Source organism: Hypanus sabinus, chromosome 9 (genome assembly GCF_030144855.1).
Source record: "Hypanus sabinus isolate sHypSab1 chromosome 9, sHypSab1.hap1, whole genome shotgun sequence".
NCBI lineage: Eukaryota > Metazoa > Chordata > Chondrichthyes > Myliobatiformes > Dasyatidae > Hypanus > Hypanus sabinus.
This window is the reverse complement of record NC_082714.1, coordinates 90,218,822-90,240,118: the sequence shown is the minus strand read 5'-3', so window position 1 is coordinate 90,240,118 and position 21,297 is coordinate 90,218,822. Positions and strand designations below refer to the sequence as shown.

The window sequence follows — 21,297 nt, the reverse complement described above, 5'->3', positions numbered from 1 at the left end:
GCTTTGCGGTTTCGCGCACGCGCAGCTCTTTGTTATGCGGAACGCCTCAAGGGACGAAAATAATTTTCCAATCCCGCCTCGCCCCACCCTTATACCTGAGCCTGATTCGACGAAATGTGTCCAGTTGCACAATCCTATTGGTCTAAATTTCCATCCATCAAATGTATTCCCTTTCATTTACGATTGGACAGATGTTTCAGCCCTCTGGGATCTAAGTGGCTGCGTCGTGCATCAATTATTTTCATTCCCCCCCCCTTCCCGCGCGACTCCTTTGCACCTGCGGTACCACAATCTTAATGTCCAATTGGTTGAGCAGGCCGTCAGTAACATCAACGTCCCCCCCCCTCGCAAGCCAATTGGGTAGAACGTTTGGTGCCCTAGTTTTGATTGGCTATCGTCCCAATTACTCCAGTCAGGGCCGTCCTGCCCTCGACCTCCGCTATTGGCGATTTAAATGTCCGGTCGGTGGCCAGTGCCTTAGCGAGATGGGCGCTGCTATGTTCTTTGGTTGTACCTTCATCGCCTTTGGGCCAGCGCTGGGGTTGCTACTGACCACTGTGTTCGGTGATCCGCTGCGAGTCATTATCCTGGTAGCCGGGTGAGTGAGGCTTGTAGCCTACCCCCTCCGCGACTCAGGCCAACCCTTAAAGGAATCGAATTAAAGGGATGGGGTCAGTTGGGTTCGGCAGACAGGACCTTCAACCCTGGGATGGGATGAGGACGGGGCAATCACCCTCCCACTGGTTGTGAGTGATGGGGTGGGGATGAGACCATCTCCCTCCCCCGGGTTGTGAGGGATGGGGTGGGGATGAGACCATCACCCTCCCCCCGGGCTCTGAGTGATGGGGTGGGGATGAGACCATCACCCTCCCCCGGGCTCTGAGTGATGGGTTGGGGATGAGACCATCACCCTCCCCCGGGCTCTGAGTGATGGGTTGGGGATGAGACCATCACCCTCCCCCGGGCTCTGAGTGATGGGGTGGGGATGAGACCATCACCCTCCCCCGGGCTCTGAGTGATGGGTTGGGGATGAGACCATCACCCTCCCCCGGGCTGTGAGTGATGGGGTGGGGATGAGACCATCACCCTCCCATGGGGTGGGACGCGATCTTCACTCTCTCCTGGGCTCGGAGGCATGGGGACGTGACCTTCACCCCTGGGCTCTCAGGGATGGTCCTCTTCTCCTTCAGGGAATGGGGGGTCCTATCTGGGGTTTGAAGTTCTACTTCTGTTTCCTATTTGCACTATCGATTTGGTAACGTAGTAATTTTTGTGTCTTTGTATTGTACTGCTGCTTAAGGAAAAGCAAACTTCATGTCGCACAAGAAGTGATAATACTTCTGATTCTGATTTTTAAGATGCCCTTGTTAAAGGGATTGTGCTTAAAGGGTATACCTAATTTGGTAAAAGATAGGTGTTTTGTTGATGAAAGGTGACTCTGCCCTAACACTGATGGTGGGAGAAGGGAGGAGACTATCTGGCTGACCATCTTTCCTGTGACGCAATTTAAAGGTGTTAGAGGTACCTTCCCTCACCTGGTGCGGCCATCTCACTTACCGAGGTGGTATCAGTTCTCCGGACTAAAGGATTACTTTGAAGTGCTACATTTTAAGGCTTTAATAGGTGCCAGCTGTCAGCAAGATGATGACTTTCATGGGGCTATTTGAGATTGGTGTACAACATGTATGTCACAGTCTACAATCCCGAGATTTATTTTCTTGTGGGCATACACAGTAAATCCAAGAAATGAAATAGAATCATTAAAAGCCTGTACCAACAGGGTGCAAAAAAATCAACTACAAACGCAAAAATAAATAAATAAATATGAGATGAAGAGTCCTTAAAAAGTGAATCCATGGGTCGTGGGGACATTTCAATGATGGGTTATTCCCTTTGGTTCAGGAGCATTGTGCTTGAGGGTAATAACTGTTTCTGAACCTGATAGTGTGGTCCTGAGGTTCCTGTACTTCCTTCCTGATAGCGACAGCGTGACCTGGGTGGTTGGGGTCTTTGATGGATGCTGGTAATGCTCCATATAGAAGTGGAGAGAGCTTTACCTGTGATGGACTGGGCTGTATCCACTACATTTCCTAGGATTTTCCATTCCAGGGCACTGGTGTTCCTGTACCAGGCTGCGATACACCCAGACAAATTATTGTCCTCCACGTATTTATAGAAGTTAGTCAAAGTTTTAGATGTTATGCTGAAATTTTGCAGACCTTTAAGGGATTTGAGATACTGCTGTGCTGTACTGAGGTAGTGTTTGGGTTTAATATCCATTCAGAAATCAGATGGCAGAGGGGAAGAAGCTGTTCCTCAGTCATTGAGTGTGAGCCTTCAGGCTTCTGTACCTCCTTCCTGATGGTAGCAATGAGAAGAGGGCAGATGTTGGGTGGTGGAGGTCCTTAACGATGGATGCTACCTTTCTGCTCCTTAAAGATATACTGGCTACTACAGAAGCTGGTGCCCAAGATGGAGCAGACTAATTTTACAACTCTTTGCAGCTTGCTTCAATCCTGTGCAGTAGCCCCCTCCCCACCCCCACTTCTAGACAGTGATACAGCCAGTTAGAATACTCCACAGTACAGCTATAGAAATACCCGAGTGTTTTTGTTGACGTACCAAATCTCCTCAACTCCTAGTGAAATAGCCACTTTATAGCTGCATCGATATGTTAGATCCAGGTTAGGTCCTCACTGATACTGACCCCCAGGAACCTCTCCCCACTTCCACGAGGGATCAGAAGACTGGTGTGTCTTACCCGCTCTGAAGTCCACAATCAGTTTTATGTGGTCTCACTGACATTGAGTGTAAAGTTGTTGCTGCAACACCACTCAACCAGCTGCTTATCTTGCTCCTAGACACCCTCTTGCCACCATCTGAGACTGAGCACTTTGTTATTGCTGCAGGACGGTAGTTATGAGGAAAGTTACTACGTTCTTAGGCAATTGTGTAATTAAAGCCTGCTTGAAGCAGGTGGCTACCTCAGACTGCTGAAACGAGAGGTTAAGGATATCAGTAAATATTCCAGCCAGTTGATCAGTGAGCTACCCCATCTGGGCCAAATGCTTTTCATGGGTTCACCCTCTTGAAGGATGCTGTCATGCTGGCCTGAGACTGAAATCACAGGGTCCTTGGGGGCTGTGGGAGTTTGTGATGGTTCCTCTACGTTTTGACAGTCAAAGCGAACATGGAAAACTTTGAGTGCATCCAGGAGTGAAGCCCTGCTCTCAACTGTTGTTTGGTTTCACTTTTTAAGAGTATTATAATGCATTCAAATGGGTTAATGGATCATTTGATCCGGAACATACACAAGGAAAGTGTTTTGGAATGTTTGCTCCTTTCTGTTAAGTGACTAAGTAATTTTATAATTTTTTGTTCATGGTTTTAAAGTTGTAGCTTTGCCATTTCACACTGGCCTTCTGTAAAGTACTTTCAGTCACCTTGAGTTGTACTATAATGTATCATTGTTTCTGTCACTAAACTATCCGTCCTCCTCTTTGGTGAGACCCTATGTAAATTGGGGCACTGCTTTGTCAAATATCTCCACTCCATCTGCAAGAAGTAGATAGCCAACCATTTTAATTCCTATCCTCATTCCCGTTCTGACACGTCAGCCCATGGTCTTCTGCCACAATGAGTCCACTCTCAATTGGGAAGAGCAATGCCTCCTATTCTGTCAAGGTGGCATGAACATGATTTCTCCAACTTCTAATTTTTTTTGCCCCTCCCCTTTCCTCTTACCACCTCTCCTTACTTGCCTATCACCTCCCCTTGGTGCCCCTCTCCTTCCCTCTCTCCCATTCTCCTCTCCTATCAGATTCCTTTTTCTCCGATTCTTTGCCTTCTCCACCTCTCACCTCCCAATTTCTTACTTCACCCCCACCACCCCCCGCATCAACCTGGCTTTACTATTCACCTTTAAGCTTGTCCTCCTTCCCCTCCCTCTGCCTTTTTATTCTGGCATCTCCCCTCTTCCTTTTTAGTCCTAATGAAGGATCCTGTTCCAAGATGTTGACTATTCATTTTCATAGATGCTGCCTGACTTCCTGAGTTCTTCCAGCGTTTTGTTCGTTATTCTGGATTCTCAGCATCCGCAGAATCTCTTGTGTTTGCAACTCTCAGTCCAGTTTCACCATTTTCATGGTGCAAGACCTTTCCCAGAGAAAATAAATCTTCATTTGCTGTTCTTGTCCCCATTTAGCCATCCCCACTCATCTTATCACAGATATTTTTGTTCTACGCACCTTGCCTTTTACTGGAAGCCTACTTGCAACTCCCTTGATCCTAGTAATGGAGTTGTACAGCACAGGGAGAGGCCCTTTAGCCCATTGTGTTTGCACTAGACATGACCCCAAGTCCCTGATTCTCTGGTTCTCCCTGTACAAGATGCATGTCACTCTGCTCCCTGTTGTATCCAGAGATACCGGCCATGTGACAGACGCACTGCCACCTGGCTGGTCAGAGCACACACCACATGCCAATCAACATTTAGTCCCCCAACTAATCAATGCACACCTAAACTATTGGTCACCTTAATTGGATTATCTCTCCCAGCCCCATGCTATAAAAGGTGAGACATGTGCTTGGCTCAGTCTCTCTTACAGACCACCTCATTGGAGGTAAGTGCAATTGATTTATGTTTGAGAAGGTTTATCGTTTGTCCTGGTAAGGGAGTGTAGCCATCCAAGGTCAAGGGGGATAGCTGTCATAGTGCTTTTCCCTTGTTCTATGTTGGTGTAACTGTCCCCTGTCCCCACAGTTTTGTAGTTGCTTGTGTTGACCCGACTTCCCCTTGTAAATAAATTCCTTATTATTTAAAATGAGTGTGTCCAGGCCTCTACTGTTGAGACTCAAAGAACCAGTTATTTCCATCACAACACCTGCGTATTTGTAAGTCCGTCTGAATGTCTTTTAATTGCCACTGTTCCAGCACACTCTACTTTTTCTTTGAAAAGGTTTGTGCATGCATCTTTAAATGACCCTCCTCCCCCAGTGCTCACCTTGAATGGATGTCCTCTGGTATTTGATAGTCATATGGCATGGAAATGAGCCCTTTGGCGTGCAGTGTCTCTGCTGGCCTATTTGTTCCTAGTGTACTTGAGCGTCAGAATGTTCCTTGGTTGTAAATGGTGGAGAACAAGTTGGTGGTGTCAACCAAGATTGGATCATCTCAATAGAACCACCTTAAGGAGCTGATCGGCCTCCACTCTGTCCCTTTATGTTCACCTTTGAATATGAGCAGCCTGGTCCTTGTGACTGTTGTGTGCCTTGGTGCTAACTGTGCTCTTTTCACCCATAGGTCATTCTTTTGGCTGGTGTCCCTACTCCTCTCCTCCCTGCTGTGGTTCGTGGCTGTTCAGCTCAGCAATAAAGACAATACCAGCGTGCAGCATGGGCTACTGGTCATGGGTGCTGGCATCTCCGTCCTCTTCCAGGAAGCCTTCCGCTTCGCCTACTACAAGCTGCTCAAGTAAGTTCAAATCAGAGTGGATCCAACTTACCTATAAAAGAGAAAATAAAACTGAGTGTGTGTGTGTCCATCCCACTTCCAGGTGAGATGCCGATAGTGATTCACCAAGGTTCAGGAGATGCCTCTGGGATCTTCAGCAAATCAAGCACCACTGTGCAGTGCAGGCCTTTCAGCCCACATTGTTGTGCCTATCTTTTCATCATCTTTAACCCTTCCTCCTACGTAGCCCTCCACTTTTCTATCATCCATGTGCTAAGAGACTCTAAAGTCCCTAATGTGCCACCACTCCTGGCATGGCTTTCCATGACAACAACAAACATCTTGCCTCTGATATTCCCCGTGTACTCTCTTCCAATCAAAACTATGCCCCCTCATTTCTGCCCTATGAAAAATTCTCTGGCTCCCTAATTGATCTTCACCTCTTGTACACCTCTCTCAAGATGCCTCTCATCCTGCTTTGATCCAATCTCATCATCCATCAGTCCATTTTCAGTCCTGGTGTTGTGTGTGTGTGACATTTGCACGCTCTCCCTGTGACTGGATGGACACTCCCCATAGTGTTCTGGTTTCCTCCTGTGCGGGGTCGATGGGTTAATTTGTGATTGAGGGATGGAGCCTGAATAGGGTTGATGGAAATGAATTACAGGAGAAGTAAGTGGGGGTGTGGTCTGAGAGACCATTAGACATGGGAGCAAGAGTAGGCCATTTGGCCCATTGAGTCAGCTCTGCGTCACATTAAATCTGATTCAGGAACTGGAGGGAACAGGTTTAAAGAGGGAAAGCAGAGGTTTAATAGGAACCTGAGAGGCAACTTTTTCACCCAGTGGATGGTCAATATCTGGAATGAACTGTCAGAGCAGATACATTAGTAAATTAAAAGGTGCTTGGACAGATACACAGATAGGAAATGTTTAGAGGGATATGTGCCCAACTGGCTATCCTGGAATCTTGGAAACTATCCTGGAGCCTGGTGGTACTTATTTTCAGTCTATAGTATCTTGTGCCTGAAGGGAGAGGGGAGAAGGGAGAATGATCTGATGGATGGGGTCCTTCATGCTTGGCTGAGGCAGCAGGAAGTGTAGGTGGGGTCAGTGGAGGGGGAGGCAGGTTTACAGGATTGAGTTGACAACTCTTTCCAGTTTCTAGCGGTCTTGGCCAGAGCAGTTGCCACACTAAGCCGTGTTGCAGGCAGATAGGGTTTTTTCTGCGGTGCAAAAATTAATTACTGTCACAGGGGCCAAGCCATTCAGCCCGTCAAGTTGGCCCTGTCATTCCATCATGGCTGATATATTATCCCCATCAACTCCATTCTCCTGCCTTCTCTCGGTAACCTTTGACACCCTGACTAATCAAGTACCTATCAACCACTGCCTTAAATATGCCTAATGATCTGGCCTCCACAGTTGCCTGTGGCAATGAATTCCACAGTTTTGCTAGCCTCCTAATCTCCAACGCAAAGAGATGTTTTTGTATTCTGAGGCTGTGCCTTTTGTTGTAGACTCTCCCCACTATTAGAAACATCAGTAGTGCCAGCAACGGTGCTGCCATTTGACCCAGTAGTCCTGTTGTTCAAGTCCTGTGCATCGTGATAACCGGCAATGCTAAAATCTAGAATTTTTCACTGGTGTTTCTCTGGTCAACAGGAAAGCTGATCAGGGGCTGGTGGCTTTAAGTGAAGACGGACGATCTCCCATCTCCATTGGCCAGATGGCATATGGTAAGATCTCTCCAACATGATACTGTTGTTCTGTAGCAATGGAGTTAGAAACATAGAAAGCCTACAGCACAATACAGGCCCTTCAGCCCACAAAGCTGTGCTGAACATGACCTTATCTTAGAACAACCTAGGGTTACTCATAGCCCTCTGTATTTCTGAGTTCCATGTATCCATCCAGGAGTCTCTGAAAAGACCCTATGGTATCCACCTCCACCACTGTCGCCAGCAGCCCATTCCACATACTTGCCACTTTCTGCATTACATACAAACAAACAACTTACCCCTGACATCTCTGTACTTACTCCCAAGCACCTTAAAACTCTGCCCTCTTGTGCTAGCCAATTCAGCCCTGGGGAAAAAGCCTCTGACTATCCACATGATCAATGCTTCTCATTTGTTGTAATCGTGTCCGCTGAGCCTCACTGGCAATGAAATCCAGTGAGTCCAGGAATCACTGGAGAACATTCAACCCTCTGTGTCCACGTCAGCTAAGGTGGCATACAGCTCATGAACAGGCCCTTCAAACCAAGATGCCCATCCAAAGATAACCTGGCCTTGGAGGGTGCTGAGAATGGAAGGGTTGTCATATGAAGAGTTCAGAAGAATGAGGGGTGGGGGATCTCCTTAAAACCTATTGAAAATCCTAGATGGAGTTGACATGGGAAAGATGGTCCCAATAGTGGGATAATCTAGGACCCTTCTCCAAGGATCATCACCTTGATGTGGAGGAGTTTGAGTTCTTAAGATCCCGAGAGCAATGCCATCTGGATCTCCTGATAGGGTCACCCGTGGCAGTCAGGTCAAGGGGTTGGGGGGACGTTCCGGACAATGAATGATCCAACTAAGACCTCAGCGGTGGAGCTGGTGGAAGTTGATGGCAGTGAAGGCAGAGGAAGGCTGCAGCACTGAAGAGTCCCAGTCACCTTGCACACCGTGGCACGGGACACTGACCCTGACCTGTCAAGATGCCCATGCTCCCTGTGTTAAACAAAGTTACGGAAAGACATTCTCCATTAGGGGAATAATACCTTTGCTAGGAGAACATCATACTCGACTCGAGTGATTAGGACCAGAGGGCACAGTCTCAGAATTCCCGTTAGAATAGAGAGGAGGAGGTATTTCTGTAGCTAGAGGGTAGTGAATCTGTGGAAGTCATTGTCATAGACAGCTGTGGAGACCAAGTCATTCGTATATTTAAAGTGGAGGTTGATAGGTTCTTGATTAGTAAGGGTATCAAATGTTACAGGGGAAAGGCAGAAGAACTGAGAGGGATAATAATTCAGCCATGATTGAATGGTAGAGCAGTCTTGATGGGTAGGCCCTGATGAAGAGCCTTGGCTTGAAACGTTGATCCGACTGTTTATTGATTTCCATAGATGTTGTCTGACTTGATGAGTTCCTCCAGAATTTTGTGTGTTGCTCTGGTTTTCAGCATCTGCAAAATTAAAAAAAACCTGATTGTGATTCCAATTTAAGCTTGCTTTGTGAAAATATCACTTTCTGGTAAGATGGCGGCGTGCTTGGACACAACAGCATTTATGGGTCCAACCAAAGGTATTATTGCCTTTTTTTTAAACTTTTGTTATGACCCTGCTCGCCATTAAGAACCATAGGTTTCCTCCAACAGCGAGTCGCCTATTAGCGGAGAAACTGATGCTGCCTGCGACAGAGGCATCAGTATGTAAAGGACGTGTCATTGTCTTATTCATTTTTCTTGTGATTGCAAGACCCTGTCTGACATTGGTGGTGTGGAATTGGTTTATTGACAGATGGCAGGGGAGCTGCATAGCTTAGGCCCTAGCGAGGACTAGGCCTGCAGCTGTGGTGTCGCCTGTTTGCAGCTGCCTAGGAGGGTGCATTGTGGTCGGTCGTTCCACAGAAGTGTGGAGGTGGTGTGGCGTGACATCCATGCTGGAGTTGATGCTGCCTCCAGCGTTTGCTCAGCAGAAGATAGAATCAGAATCAGGTTATTATCACCGGCATGGGAGGTGAAATTCACAATCTAGCAGAGAGAGAGAGAGAGAAATTTTTTTTTTAAAAACACGTAATAAATAACCGAGTAAATCAATTACATATATTGAATAGATTATTTTTTAATGTGCAAAAACAGAAATACTGTATATTAAAAAGTGAGATAGTGTTCAAAGCTTCAATGTCCATTTAGGAATTGGATGGCAGAGGGGAAGAAGCTGTTCCTGAATCGCTGAGTGTGTGCCTTCAGGCTTCTGTACCTCCTCCCTGATGGTAACAGTGAGAAAAGGGCATGCCCTGGGTGCTGGAGGTCCTTAATAATGGACGCTGCCTTTCTGAGACACCGCTCCATGAAGATGTCCTGGGTACTTTGTAGACCAGTGCCCAATATGGAGCTGACTAGATTTACAACCTTCTGCAGCTTCTTTCGGTCCTGTGCAGTAGCCCCTCCATACCAGACAGTGATACACCCTGTCAGAATGCTCTCCACGGTACGACTGTAGAAGTTTTTGAACATATTTGTTGACATGCTTCAAACTCCTAATTAAGTACAGCCGCTGTCTTGCCCTCTCTGTGTCTACATCAATATGCTGGAACGAGATGCATTCTGTTCGACTGCAGACTGCTGCAAAATTCACGGACTTTATGTGGCTATATTTTATTGCTGTCTTCTAATTGCTATGCGTGCTATGTGTGACTGCTGGCACTGTGTGTTGCAACAGAGTAACACTGTTTCACTTGGCTGTTCATGGGTATTCATGTAAAGCTGAATGACCCTTTCCAGGCCTCTTGTAACCTGAAGTAGCCCATAGTCCATTCCTCAGTTCCAGTCCCTCTGTGGCTTTGTGCTGTTCCCTCCCTGCCTCCAGCCTTGACACTCCTCCTCTTGACTCCAACTCCTCTCTCTGCAGTTTCAGGCTTGGCCTTTGGAGTCATCAGCGGCGCCTTCTCCGTCATCAACGTCCTGTCTGACTCACTGGGGCCAGGAGTGGTTGGGATTCATGGGGGATCTCCCTATTTCTTCCTAACTTCAGGTGAGTGGCACGTTCTCCCTGTGATTGCACGGTTTCCCCTGGGTGGTCCACTTTCCCCCACAACCCAGCAACTTGCAGGTTGGCTGCTGTTAAATGCCTCCCAGGTGAGTGGGGTGGGGAGGGAGGGAGTTGATCATCGATCGATGGGCTGAAAAGCCTGTTTCTGTGCTGCCCATCTCTGAGAGTGTGGGAGGTTTGGTACGCCTGGCTCCTGTTTGTCTTACTGCCCAGGAGAAAGGGAGAGGGTTAGCCACTCGCGGTCTAACTGTGTGATTCCTGCCTACCCCCTCAGCATTCTTCACCATGGCCTTGGTCCTGCTGCACACGTTCTGGGGAGTGGTGTTCTTCGACGCCTGTGAGAAAGGGAAGTGGCTGGTGCTGGCTGTGATCGTTTCCAGCCACATGCTGACCTCTGGCCTGGTGAGTTCTGGCTTCCCCACCCCATCCTCCCTCCCCCTGACTGACGGAGATCTGGCGTGAGCTGACTGCTCTGACTGGTACTCTGACGTTTATAGTTTAGTGAGCAGTGCAATTGGATGGCTCCCTTTATTACAGGGTATGATACAGAGCACACAGACACGCTCAGCAGGTCAGACAGTATGCATGAAAGGGAATAAACAGTCCATGTTTCAGGCCATAACTCTTTTCAGGATGCTGAAACGTCAACTGTTTGTTCATTTCTATAGATGTTGCTGGAACTGCTGAGTTCCTCCAGCAATTTGTGTGTTACTCTGCATTTCCAGCATCCTGTGTTGGGGTATGATACAATTGTCCACCTTTGTCCCTCTGAACACCCTGGACATTAACTCCCAATTACTGGCCTCAGTCACTGGAAGCCTCCTGAGTTTTAAAGAAGGGCTAACAGAAGGCATGAGGCTGCCTTAGCAGACAAGGTGAAGGAGAATCCTAAAGAATTAAGGATTGCAAGGGACAAAATTAGTCCTCTGGATGGTCAGAATGGTAATCCATATGTGAGGCTAAAAGAGATGGGGAAGATCTTAAATGGCCTTTTTTTTAAACTCTGGAGATGGACATAGTCTATATAACCATATAACAACTACAGCACGGAAACAGGCCATCTCGGCCCTTCTAGTCTGTGCCGAACGCTTACTCTCATCTAGTCCCACTGACCCGCACTCAGCCCATAACCCTCCATTCCTTTCCTGTCCATATACCTATCCAATTTTACTTTAAATGACAATAGCGAACCTGCCTCTACCACTTCTACTGGAAGCTCGTTCCACACAGCTACCACTCTCTGAGTAAAGAAATTCCCCCTCGTGTTACTCTTAAACTTTTGCCCCCTAACTCTCAACTCATGTCCTCTTGTTTGAATCTCCCCTGCTTTCAATGGAAAAAGCTTACCCACGTCAACTCTGTCTATCCCCCTCATAATTTAAATACCTCTATCAAGTCCCCCCTTAACCTTCTACGCTCCAAAGAATAAAGACCTAACTTGTTCAATCTTTCCCTGTAACTTAGGTGCTGAAACCCAGGTAACATTCTAGTAAATCTTCTCTGTACTCTCTCTATTTTGTTGACATCTTTCCTATAATTCGGTGACCAGAACTGTACACAATATTCCAAATTTGGCCTCACCAATGCCTTGTACAATTTTAATATTGCATCCCAACTCTATTGAAGTGAGGTAAAGCAGCATCGAGGTTATGGACCCTCTAGTGATTACAGAGGAGGAGGTGTTTACTGTCTGAGGCTGGATAAATCTCCAGTGCATTTCAGGGTATCCCTTCGGATCCTGTGGGAGGCTAGTGCGGAAATTTCCGGGGCCATAAATCATTCTTACAACAGGTGAGGTACTGGAGGATTGGAGGGTAGCCAGTGTTGCTCCACTGTTTAAGAAAGGTGCTAAAAATAAACCAGAAGACTGTAGGCCAGTTAGTCTGACCTCGGTGGTCGGGGAGACGTTGGAGTCGATTGTCAAGGACGTGGTTTCGGGGTACTTGGAGGCTCATGATAAAATAGGCCGTAGTCCACATGGTTTCCTCAAGGGAAACTTGAATTTTTTGAGGAAATGACAAGCAGGATAGATGAAGGAAAATTGATTGAAGTTGTGTACTTGGATTTTCAGAAGGCTTTTGACAAAGTGCCACACATAAGGCTATGAGCCCCCCCCCCCCCCCATGGTGTTGCAGTAAAGATTCTAGTGTAGATGATTGGCAGCAGGCAAAGGATGGGAACAAAGGGAGCCTTTTCTAGTTGGCTGCTGGTGTTCCACAGGGACCGGTTCTCTACAGTAAATGTCAGTGATTTGGATGATTTGCTGCAAAGTTTGCAGATGACCTGAAGCTACGTGGAAGGGCTGCAGGTTTGAGGAAATGGGGAAGCTACATAAGGACTTAAAACAGATCAGGAGAAAGGCGAGTAAACGGCAGATGGAATACCGTGTCAGGAAGTGTATGGTCATGCACTTTGGTAGAAATGAAAAGGTTGACTAAATGGAGAGAAAATACAAATAACTGAGGTGTAAAGGGACTTGGGAGTCCTTGTGCAGGATTCCCTGAAGGTGAACTTGCGGGTTGAGTCTGTGGTGAGGAGGGCAAATGCAATGTTAACAATCTTTCAAGAGGACTAGAACATAAAAGCAAGGATGTAATGTTGAATCTTTATAAGGCACTGGTGAGGCCTCACTTGGAGTACTGTGAACAGTTTTGGGCCCATTGTCTTGGAAAGGATGTGCAGAAACTGGAGAGGGCTCAAAGGAGGTTCACAAAAATTATTCCAGGGTTAAAAACAGCTTATCATATGAGGAGCATTTGATGACTCTCGGCCTGTATTCACTAGAATTCAGAAGAATGAGGGGTTACCTAATTGAAACCTATCGAATGGTGAAAGGCCTTGACAGAGTGGATATAGAGAGGATGTTTCCTGTGGTGGGAGAGTCCAATACTGGAGGTCGCAGCCTCAGAATAGAGAGGAGTCCTTTTAGAACAGAGATGAGGAAGAGTTTCTTTAGCCAGAGAGTAGATGAATGTGGAATTCATTGACAGGCATCTGTGGAGGTCGTCTTTATGTCTATTTAAGGCAGAGGTTGTTAGATTCTGGATTGATCAGGGCATGAAGGAGTATGGGTTGGGGGGGGGGCAAGAGATTAGAGCTGATAGGAAAATGGATTAGCTTGATGAAATGCTGGAGCAGACTCAACAGACCAAGTGGCCTAATTTTGCCCCTATATCATGTGGTTTTTATTCCTTGGAACATAGAAAATTGAGATAGATTTGTAAGGGGTATTTGAAAGGGATATGAGGGGTATAGATGGGTAAATGCAAATAGGTTTTTTCCACTGAGGTTGGGTGGGACTACAAATAGAGGTCATGGGTTAAGGGTGAAAGATGAAAAGTTAATGGGAACATGAGGGGAAACTTCTTCACTCAGACGGTTGTGAGAGTGTGGAATGAGTTTCCAGTAAAAGTGGTGCATGCGAGCTTTATTTCAATGCTTAAGAGAAGTTTGGATTGGTACATGGAAGGTCGGGGCACGGAGGGCTATGGTCCAGGTGCGGTTCGATGGTTGTAGTCAGTTTAAGTGGTTTGGTATGGACTAGATGGGCCAAAAGGCCTGTTCGGTGGTGTACTTTTGTGAGACTCTATAACTCTATTCCGAAGATGGAGAGTTAGTAGGTTCTGGTGTAATTGGACAGCATGTGCTTCATGGGTCAGTAGGGCCTGTTACTATGGTATATCTTTAAATTTATTAATAAACTCCCAGTGAAGCCCTTGGTGAAAGGTTCATAGAGCATGGACAAAGTTAGCACCCTACGGTCACCCACACCCTTTCTGAAAGCCCTACTGCCACCTCTCTCCCCCCCCCCCCCAAACTCGGACACATTTTCATCTGCACTGGTCACTTTGTCTCTTAATGATGCTGTTTCATATATTTACAATGATGCCTGTTTTGCTATGAGTGTCAGTAACATTTGTACTACCTTGCATAACCATGCACTTGTCAATCTCCAGCCATGCCACTCGAGGACTTGTGCTAATATTAGTTTCAAAGTGAATATCTAAAGTTCCCTGGCCCCCATCTTATTTTCACTTCTGACCCCCCCCCCCCATCAGGAAGGCCCCAAAGCTCTCCGTTTCTTTCTGGACACTGGACCCAGCCAGTTCCCCTCCACCACCCACTCTCCTCCTTTTAGTGAAATTGTCCTCGCCCTTAATCGCCCTTAAGTGTGGAGATGTGCTGAATGGTGGGGGGGGGGGGGCTTTACCTGTATGAAGTGTGGAGATGTGCTGAATGGTGGGGGGGGGCTTTACCTGTATGAAGTGTGGAGATGTGCTGAATGGTGGGGGGGGGCTATATCTGTATGAAGTGTGGAGGTGTGCTGAATGGTGGGGGGGCTTTACCTGTATGAAGTGTGGAGATGTGCTGAATGGTGGGGGGGGGCTTTACCTGTATGAAGTGTGGAGATGTGCTGAATGGTGGGGGGGGGCTATATCTGTATGAAGTGTGGAGGTGTGCTGAATGGTGGGGGGGCTTTACCTGTATGAAGTGTGGAGATGTGCTGAATGGTGGGGGGGACTATATCTGTATGAAGTGTGGAGATGTGCTGAATGGTGGTGGGGGGGCTTTACCTGTATGAAGTGTGGAGATGTGCTGAAAGGTGGGGGGGCTTTACCTGTATGAAGTGTGGAGATGTGCTGAATGGTGGGGGGGGCTATATCTGTATGAAGTGTGGAGATGTGCTGAATGGTGGGGGGGCTTTACCTGTATGAAGTGTGGAGATGTGCTGAATGGTGGGGGGGGCTATATCTGTATGAAGTGTGGAGATGTGCTGAAAGGTGGGGGGGCTTTACCTGTATGAAGTGTGGAGATGTGCTGAATGGTGGGGGGGTGCTATATCTGTATGAAGTGTGGAGATGTGCTGAATGGTGGGGGGGCTTTACCTGTATGAAGTGTGGAGATGTGCTGAATGGTGGGGGGGGCTATATCTGTATGAAGTGTGGAGGTGTGCTGAATGGTGGGGGGGGGGCTATATCTGTATGAAGTGTGGAGATGTGCTGAATGGTGGGGGGGGGCTTTACCTGTATGAAGTGTGGAGATGTGCTGAATGGTGGGGGGGGCTATATCTGTATGAAGTGTGGAGATGTGCTGAATGGTGGGGGGGGGCTATATCTGTATGAAGTGTGGAGATGTGCTGAATGGTGGGGGGGGGCTATATCTGTATGAAGTGTGGAGGTGTGCTGAATGGTGGGGGGGCTTTACCTGTATGAAGTGTGGAGATGTGCTGAATGGTGGGGGGGCTTTACCTGTATGAAGTGTGGAGATGTGCTGAATGGTGGGGGGGGGCTATATCTGTATGAAGTGTGGAGGTGTGCTGAAGGGTGGGGGGGGCTATATCTGTATGAAGTGTGGAGATGTGCTGAATGGTGGGGGGGGGCTTTACCTGTATGAAGTGTGGAGATGTGCTGAATGGTGGGGGGGGGCTATATCTGTATGAAGTGTGGAGATGTGCTGAATGGTGGGGGGGCTTTACCTGTATGAAGTGTGGAGGGGTGCTGAATGGTGGGGAGGGCTATATCTGTATGAAGTGTGGAGATGTGCTGAATGGTGGGGGGGGGCTATATCTGTATGAAGTGTGGAGGGGTGCTGAATGGTGGTGGGGGGGGCTATATCTGTATGAAGTGTGGAGGGGTGCTGAATGGTGGGGGGGGGCTATATCTGTATGAAGTGTGGAGGGGTGCTGAATGGTGGGGAGGGCTATATCTGTATGATGGATTGGGCTGTACCCCCCCCCCCCCGTAGGATTTTTAGTTCAAGGGCATTTGTGTTTATCTACCAGGCCACGATGCAAGCAGTCAATAAACTCTCCACCACACATAGAAATTTGTTTGAAGTTTCAGATGCCATGCTGAAATATGGCATTGGAGCTGTGCTTAGCCACACAATATAAAGCGGGTAGAGCACCCAGCCGTGTGATGCACCTACGCCGAGGGAGATTGTAGAGGGGACGTTGCTATTCCGAACCAACGGTGGTCTGTAAATGAAGAAATCAAGGATCCAATTGCACAAGGAAGTATTGATGCCAAGGTCTTGAAGTTTATTGATTAGTTTTGAAGGGATTTAATGCCTAACTGTGGTTGGTGAAGAACATTGTGGTGTTTCCATCTTTGCTGTCCAGGTGTTCCAAGGTTGAGTGAAGAGCCAGAATCTGCCATCGACCTTTTCTGCCAGGAGACAAATTGGAGCATATCCAAGGTGATTCTCAGGCAGGAGTTGATGTGTTTCATCAGGAACCTCTCAAAGCAGTTCAGCACAGTGGACACAAGTGTTACTGGACGATAGTTATTAAAGCAGTTTCTCATGTTGCCCCTGGGCACCAGAATAGTTAAAACCTGCGTGAAACTCAGACTGCTGAAGTGAACACTGCAATCAGTTCATCGGCACAGGTCTCTGGTTCTACCTCATTTGGGCTCTCGGGTTGGCCTGGTACTGAAGACTCAGCAGCTGTGGCTGGGTTCATGAAGATTCCTCCTTGTTTTGGTGGTGAAAGTGCGGGAGTATCAGGCATTAAGCTCCTCTGGAAGCAAAACCTTTTCATCATCTATGTTGCTCGTTTATCTCTGCAAGGGGTGATACTATTCAAGCCTCGTTACAGCTGCAGTGATTCAAGTTGGTCCAGAATTGCCACCGCATGCATTAGGTGGCTATCCAGGAGCCGACTTGGACTTCTTGTGCCTTACCTGGTTGCCAGACTTGAATGCTGCTAACCTGGCCCTCACTCAGCAGATTACAGATCTCATAGTTCATCAGGGGCTTCTGATTGGGGAAGACTCTAATTTTGTGGGGCACACTCTCTACCTCTTTCTTCTATATCTCTGGAGCCTTGCTCTTTAGCCTCTCCTGTATGTAGGTAGAAGAAGGGCAGCCAAGTGATCAGGTTTTCTGTAATGTGGTCTGGGCATGGAATGGTAGTTTACCAGTGGTCTAATGAGTTGGGACCCTGGTGCTGCAGGTTCTATGCTGATGATAATTGGACATAGATTTCTTCAAACAAGCCTAATTGAAGTCCCCAACTATGAATTGAAATACATCAAGGTGGGCAGTTTCATGTTTGGTGATGGCAGCATTCAATTTGAGTGCCTGATTCATCTGCCTTTTGGAGGTATGTAAACTGGTCAGGATCACAGAACTCTCTTGGCAAGTAGAACAGTCGGCATTTAATTGCTCGATGTTCCAGGTTGAGGGAACGTGTGTGTAGCAAAACTACCGCATCTGAGCACCACAAAGAGTTGATCTTTAAACACAGGCCTCCCTAGCTTCTGCCTTCTCTGAATCAGCGGTTCAGTTCATCCTATGTGTCGCGAAGCCTCCGGATACGTGGCGTGTTTGGACTGAGCCATGTCTCTGTGAAACACAGAATACAGCAGCTCCTCATTTTCCTGCAACGTAGCAGGCTTGCCCTTGGGTCATCAGTCTTGTCCTCCAGTGACTGTACACTTGCTAACGGAATGCTGGGTAGAGGAACTTCCCTGGAATCCACCCCGCTCCCTTTCTTCCCGCCATGGCAATGTACCTTCATCTGCTTAAAGGTGATGTGCCGGCCTGAGTGTTCAGTCTGCCGACTCTTCTGAAGATCGTGAAATTGCTAGTTCAAAGGTATGTTGCTTAAAGAGAAATTACAGGCTGCAGATTACAGCAATAGTAGTTCAGTGGAGGTATGTTTAGTTGTTTTGTTTGCAGCCTGCAACATGTCACCGTGGTTTACCAGTGCCACCTTGATATTTTATGACTGTATGTGCTGGATCATAACTTTACATACTGTGTTTTGCACTTTGGCCCCGGAGGAATGACATTTTACAAACCCCATTTCCAGAAAAGTTGGGATATTTTCCAAAATGCAATAAAAACAAAAATCTGTGATATGTTAATTCACGTGAACCTTTATTTATCTGACAAAAGTACAAAGAAAAGATTTTCAATAGTTTTACAGACCAACTTAATTGTATTTTGTAAATATACACAAATTTAGAATTTGATGGCTGCAACACTCAAAAGTTGGGACAGAGTTAAAATAAGATTGAAAAGTGCACAGAATATTCAAGTAACACCGGTTTGGAAGACTCCACATTAAGCAGGCTAATTGGTAGCAGGTGAGGTATCATGACTGGGTATAAAAGTAGAGTCCATCAAAGGCTCAGTCTTTGCAAGCAAGGATGGGTCGTGGCTCACCCCTTTGTGCCAAAATTCGTGAAAGAATTGTTAGTCAGTTCAAAAAGAACATTTCCCAACACAAGATTGCAGAGAATTCAGGTCTTTCAACATCTACAGTACATAACATTGTGAAAAGATTCAGAGAATTCAGAGACATCTCAGTGCGTAAAGGGCAAGGTCGGAAACCACTGTTGAATGCATGTGATCTTCGAGCCCTCAGGCGGCACTGCCTAAGAAACCGTCATGCTACTGTGACAGTTATAGCCACCTGGGCTCATCACTTAACACAGTCTGTCACTGCATGCAGAAATGCAACTTGAAACTGTATTACACAAGGAGGAAGTCATACATCAACTCTATGCAGAAATGCCGGTGAGTTCTCTGGGCCTGAGCTCATCTCAGTTAGACAGAAAGACTGTGGAACCGTGTGCTGTGGTCAAATGAGTCCACATTTCAGATAGTTTTCAGAAAAAACTTTGACGTCGAGTTCTCCGTGCCAAAGATGAAAACGACCATCCTAATTGATATTGGCGAAAGGTGCAAAAGCCAGCATCTGTGATGGTATGGGGGTGCATCAGAGCCCACGGCATGGGTGAGTTGCATGTATGTGAAGGCGTATATTAGGATTTTGGCGTATTAGGCGTATATTGACTCTGAGGTGTATATTAGGATTTTAGAGAGACATGTGTTGCCATCAAGGCGACGTCTCTTCCCGGGATGTCCATGCTTATTTCAACAGGACAATGCCAGACCACATTCTGCATGGCTACAACAGCGTGGCTTTGTAGACACAGAGTGCGTGTGCTTGACAGGCCTGCTGCCAGTCCAGATCTATCTCCTATTGAAAATGTATGGCGCATCATGAAGTGGAGAATCAGACAATGGAGACCACGAACTGTTGAGCAGCTGAAGTCTTATATCAGGCAAGAATGAACAAAATTTCCAATTGTAAATCTACTACAATTAGTATCCTCAGTTCCAAAACGATTAACAAGTGTTATTAAAAGGAAAGGTGATGTAACACAATGGTAAACATGCCTCTGTCCCAACTTTTGTTGAGTGTGCCATCAAATTCTAAATTTGTGTATATTTACAAAATGCAATTAAGTTGGTCAGTAAAACTATTGAAAATCTTTTCTTTGTACTTTGTCAGTTAAATAAAGGTTTACGCGAAACCTATCGCAGATTTTTGTTTTTATTGCATTTTGGAAAATATCCCAACTTTTCTGGAAATGGGGTTTGTATTTAGTTGTATACGTGTGTATGGTTGAATGCCAATAAACCTGAAGCTGAGGCCGATAGGCAAATGGAAGCTGTGGTCTCTCATGCAACTCTGACAAGGAAGAACTTTGTGGAGTCGTACAGCATGGAAACCGGCCCTTCGGCCCAACTCACTCATGCCGACCGAAGTGCTCACCATTTACTTTAAGTCACGCTCATCCTTTTCTGTACTTGTCTTTGTGAATGCTGTTAATGTATCCACCTGCACCATTTCACCCTCCATGTGAAGAAGTTGCCCCTAAGGTCGCTTTTTAAATCTTTCCTCTCTCAACTTAAACCTGTGGGCCGTCTCTTCTCTGAGCTCCTCAGCCAGAGAACGTCAAATTTAATTGGTCATTGTGAACTAGGCAGGGGTAAATAGGTGGGTAACTGGATGGTATGGTTTGTTGATTTGGAAGGGCTTGTTCCCCATGGTATCTCTAAATTAAATAATTGTCCCTGAGATAGATTTATTAGTAGGACATCTGGGAGCTTGGAAAGAGGTCTTGGGGAGAGTCCTCATTAGATGGGGACATGGATGAAAGACAAAGGGCCTGTGCTGTACTATTCTGTGTTCTAAGAATGTAGCATCAATAAGTTTGAGGGGAGATTCCCTGTGCCTAATTCTTGTCTTTTCCAGACGTTCCTGAATCCCTGGTATGTGGGAAGCCTTGTTCCGATTTACGGCATCATGGTTGTCATGGGAGCGTGGGCGTACTGCACGGCTGGAGGATCGATACACAACATCTGGCGCTGTGTTACATGTAGGTACATACACTGGCCCTGCCCTTATTGGTGTGTTGCCCTTCATTGGTCAAGCGATTGAGTGAAAGGGCCACAACCTAATGTTGAGCTCTATAAAACCTGCGTTAGACAACACTTGGATCAAGGTGTTCATTTCTGGTCATCTCTTTATAGGAATAAATGAACAGTCGACGTTCCTGGCTGAGTCCCTTCTTCAGGGCTGGAAAGGAAGCTAAACTAGAAAGGTGGGGTGCTGGGGGGGGGGGGGGGAAGGAGGATAGCTAGAAAATGATAGGTGGAGCCAGGTGAAAAAGTGAAGAGAATCCGAGAGAAGAGAGTGGACCATGGAAAAGGGAAGAAGGAGGGGCACAAGGGGAGGTGAGAAGGGGTAAGTGACCAGAGTAAGGAAAAAGAGAAGGGGGGGGTAAATTACCAGGGTTTGTAGAAATTGATATTCATAGCCATCAAGTCGAAGGTGACCCAGGTAAAATAGCCTGCTTCACCCTGAGTGTGGCCTCATCGTGACCATGTTGGAACAGGAATGGGGATAGGAATTAAACTGGTTGGTCACCAGAAAATTCTGGTTTTGGTGGATGGAACAGAAAGGGGAGTGTTGTCTGCCTGAGAAATTAAGCAGACTGAGATTGTACTTTAGTAGAACAAGGGGTGGAGTGACCTGTTTAAAACAATCCGCAGGGGACTGAAAGGGTAGATCTGGGCATGGGTGCCTGGATCCAAGGGGTCGACCATTTTGGTCTGGGTTTTTTTTTGTGTGTGGGGGGGTAAGTGAGTGAGTGTGTGTGTGTGTAGTTTTTGTCTCTGTTGAAGATGGTAGACATGCTGTGTAGATGCTGGAATGTGTGCTGATACTTGCAGGCTGCCCCCAGCACATCCTTGCATTGTGTTGGTCGTTGATGCAAACAACA

The 21,297-nt window shown here is 46.8% G+C and overlaps 1 protein-coding gene across 1 annotated transcript in view; it reads left to right on the top strand.

Annotated features, from left to right (window-relative positions):
* Window positions 1-405: 405 nt before the first annotated feature.
* Window positions 406-21,297, top strand: part of LOC132399608 (gamma-secretase subunit APH-1A-like) — a 23,448-nt gene continuing 2,556 nt past the window's right edge. Inside the window, exons 1-6 of the mRNA XM_059980150.1 lie at window positions 406-598; window positions 5,303-5,473; window positions 7,117-7,190; window positions 10,073-10,195; window positions 10,488-10,615; window positions 20,268-20,391. Coding sequence (XP_059836133.1) covers window positions 486-598; window positions 5,303-5,473; window positions 7,117-7,190; window positions 10,073-10,195; window positions 10,488-10,615; window positions 20,268-20,391 — 733 coding nt within the window. The 5' untranslated portion in view covers window positions 406-485. The remainder of the gene's footprint in view (window positions 599-5,302; window positions 5,474-7,116; window positions 7,191-10,072; window positions 10,196-10,487; window positions 10,616-20,267; window positions 20,392-21,297) is intronic.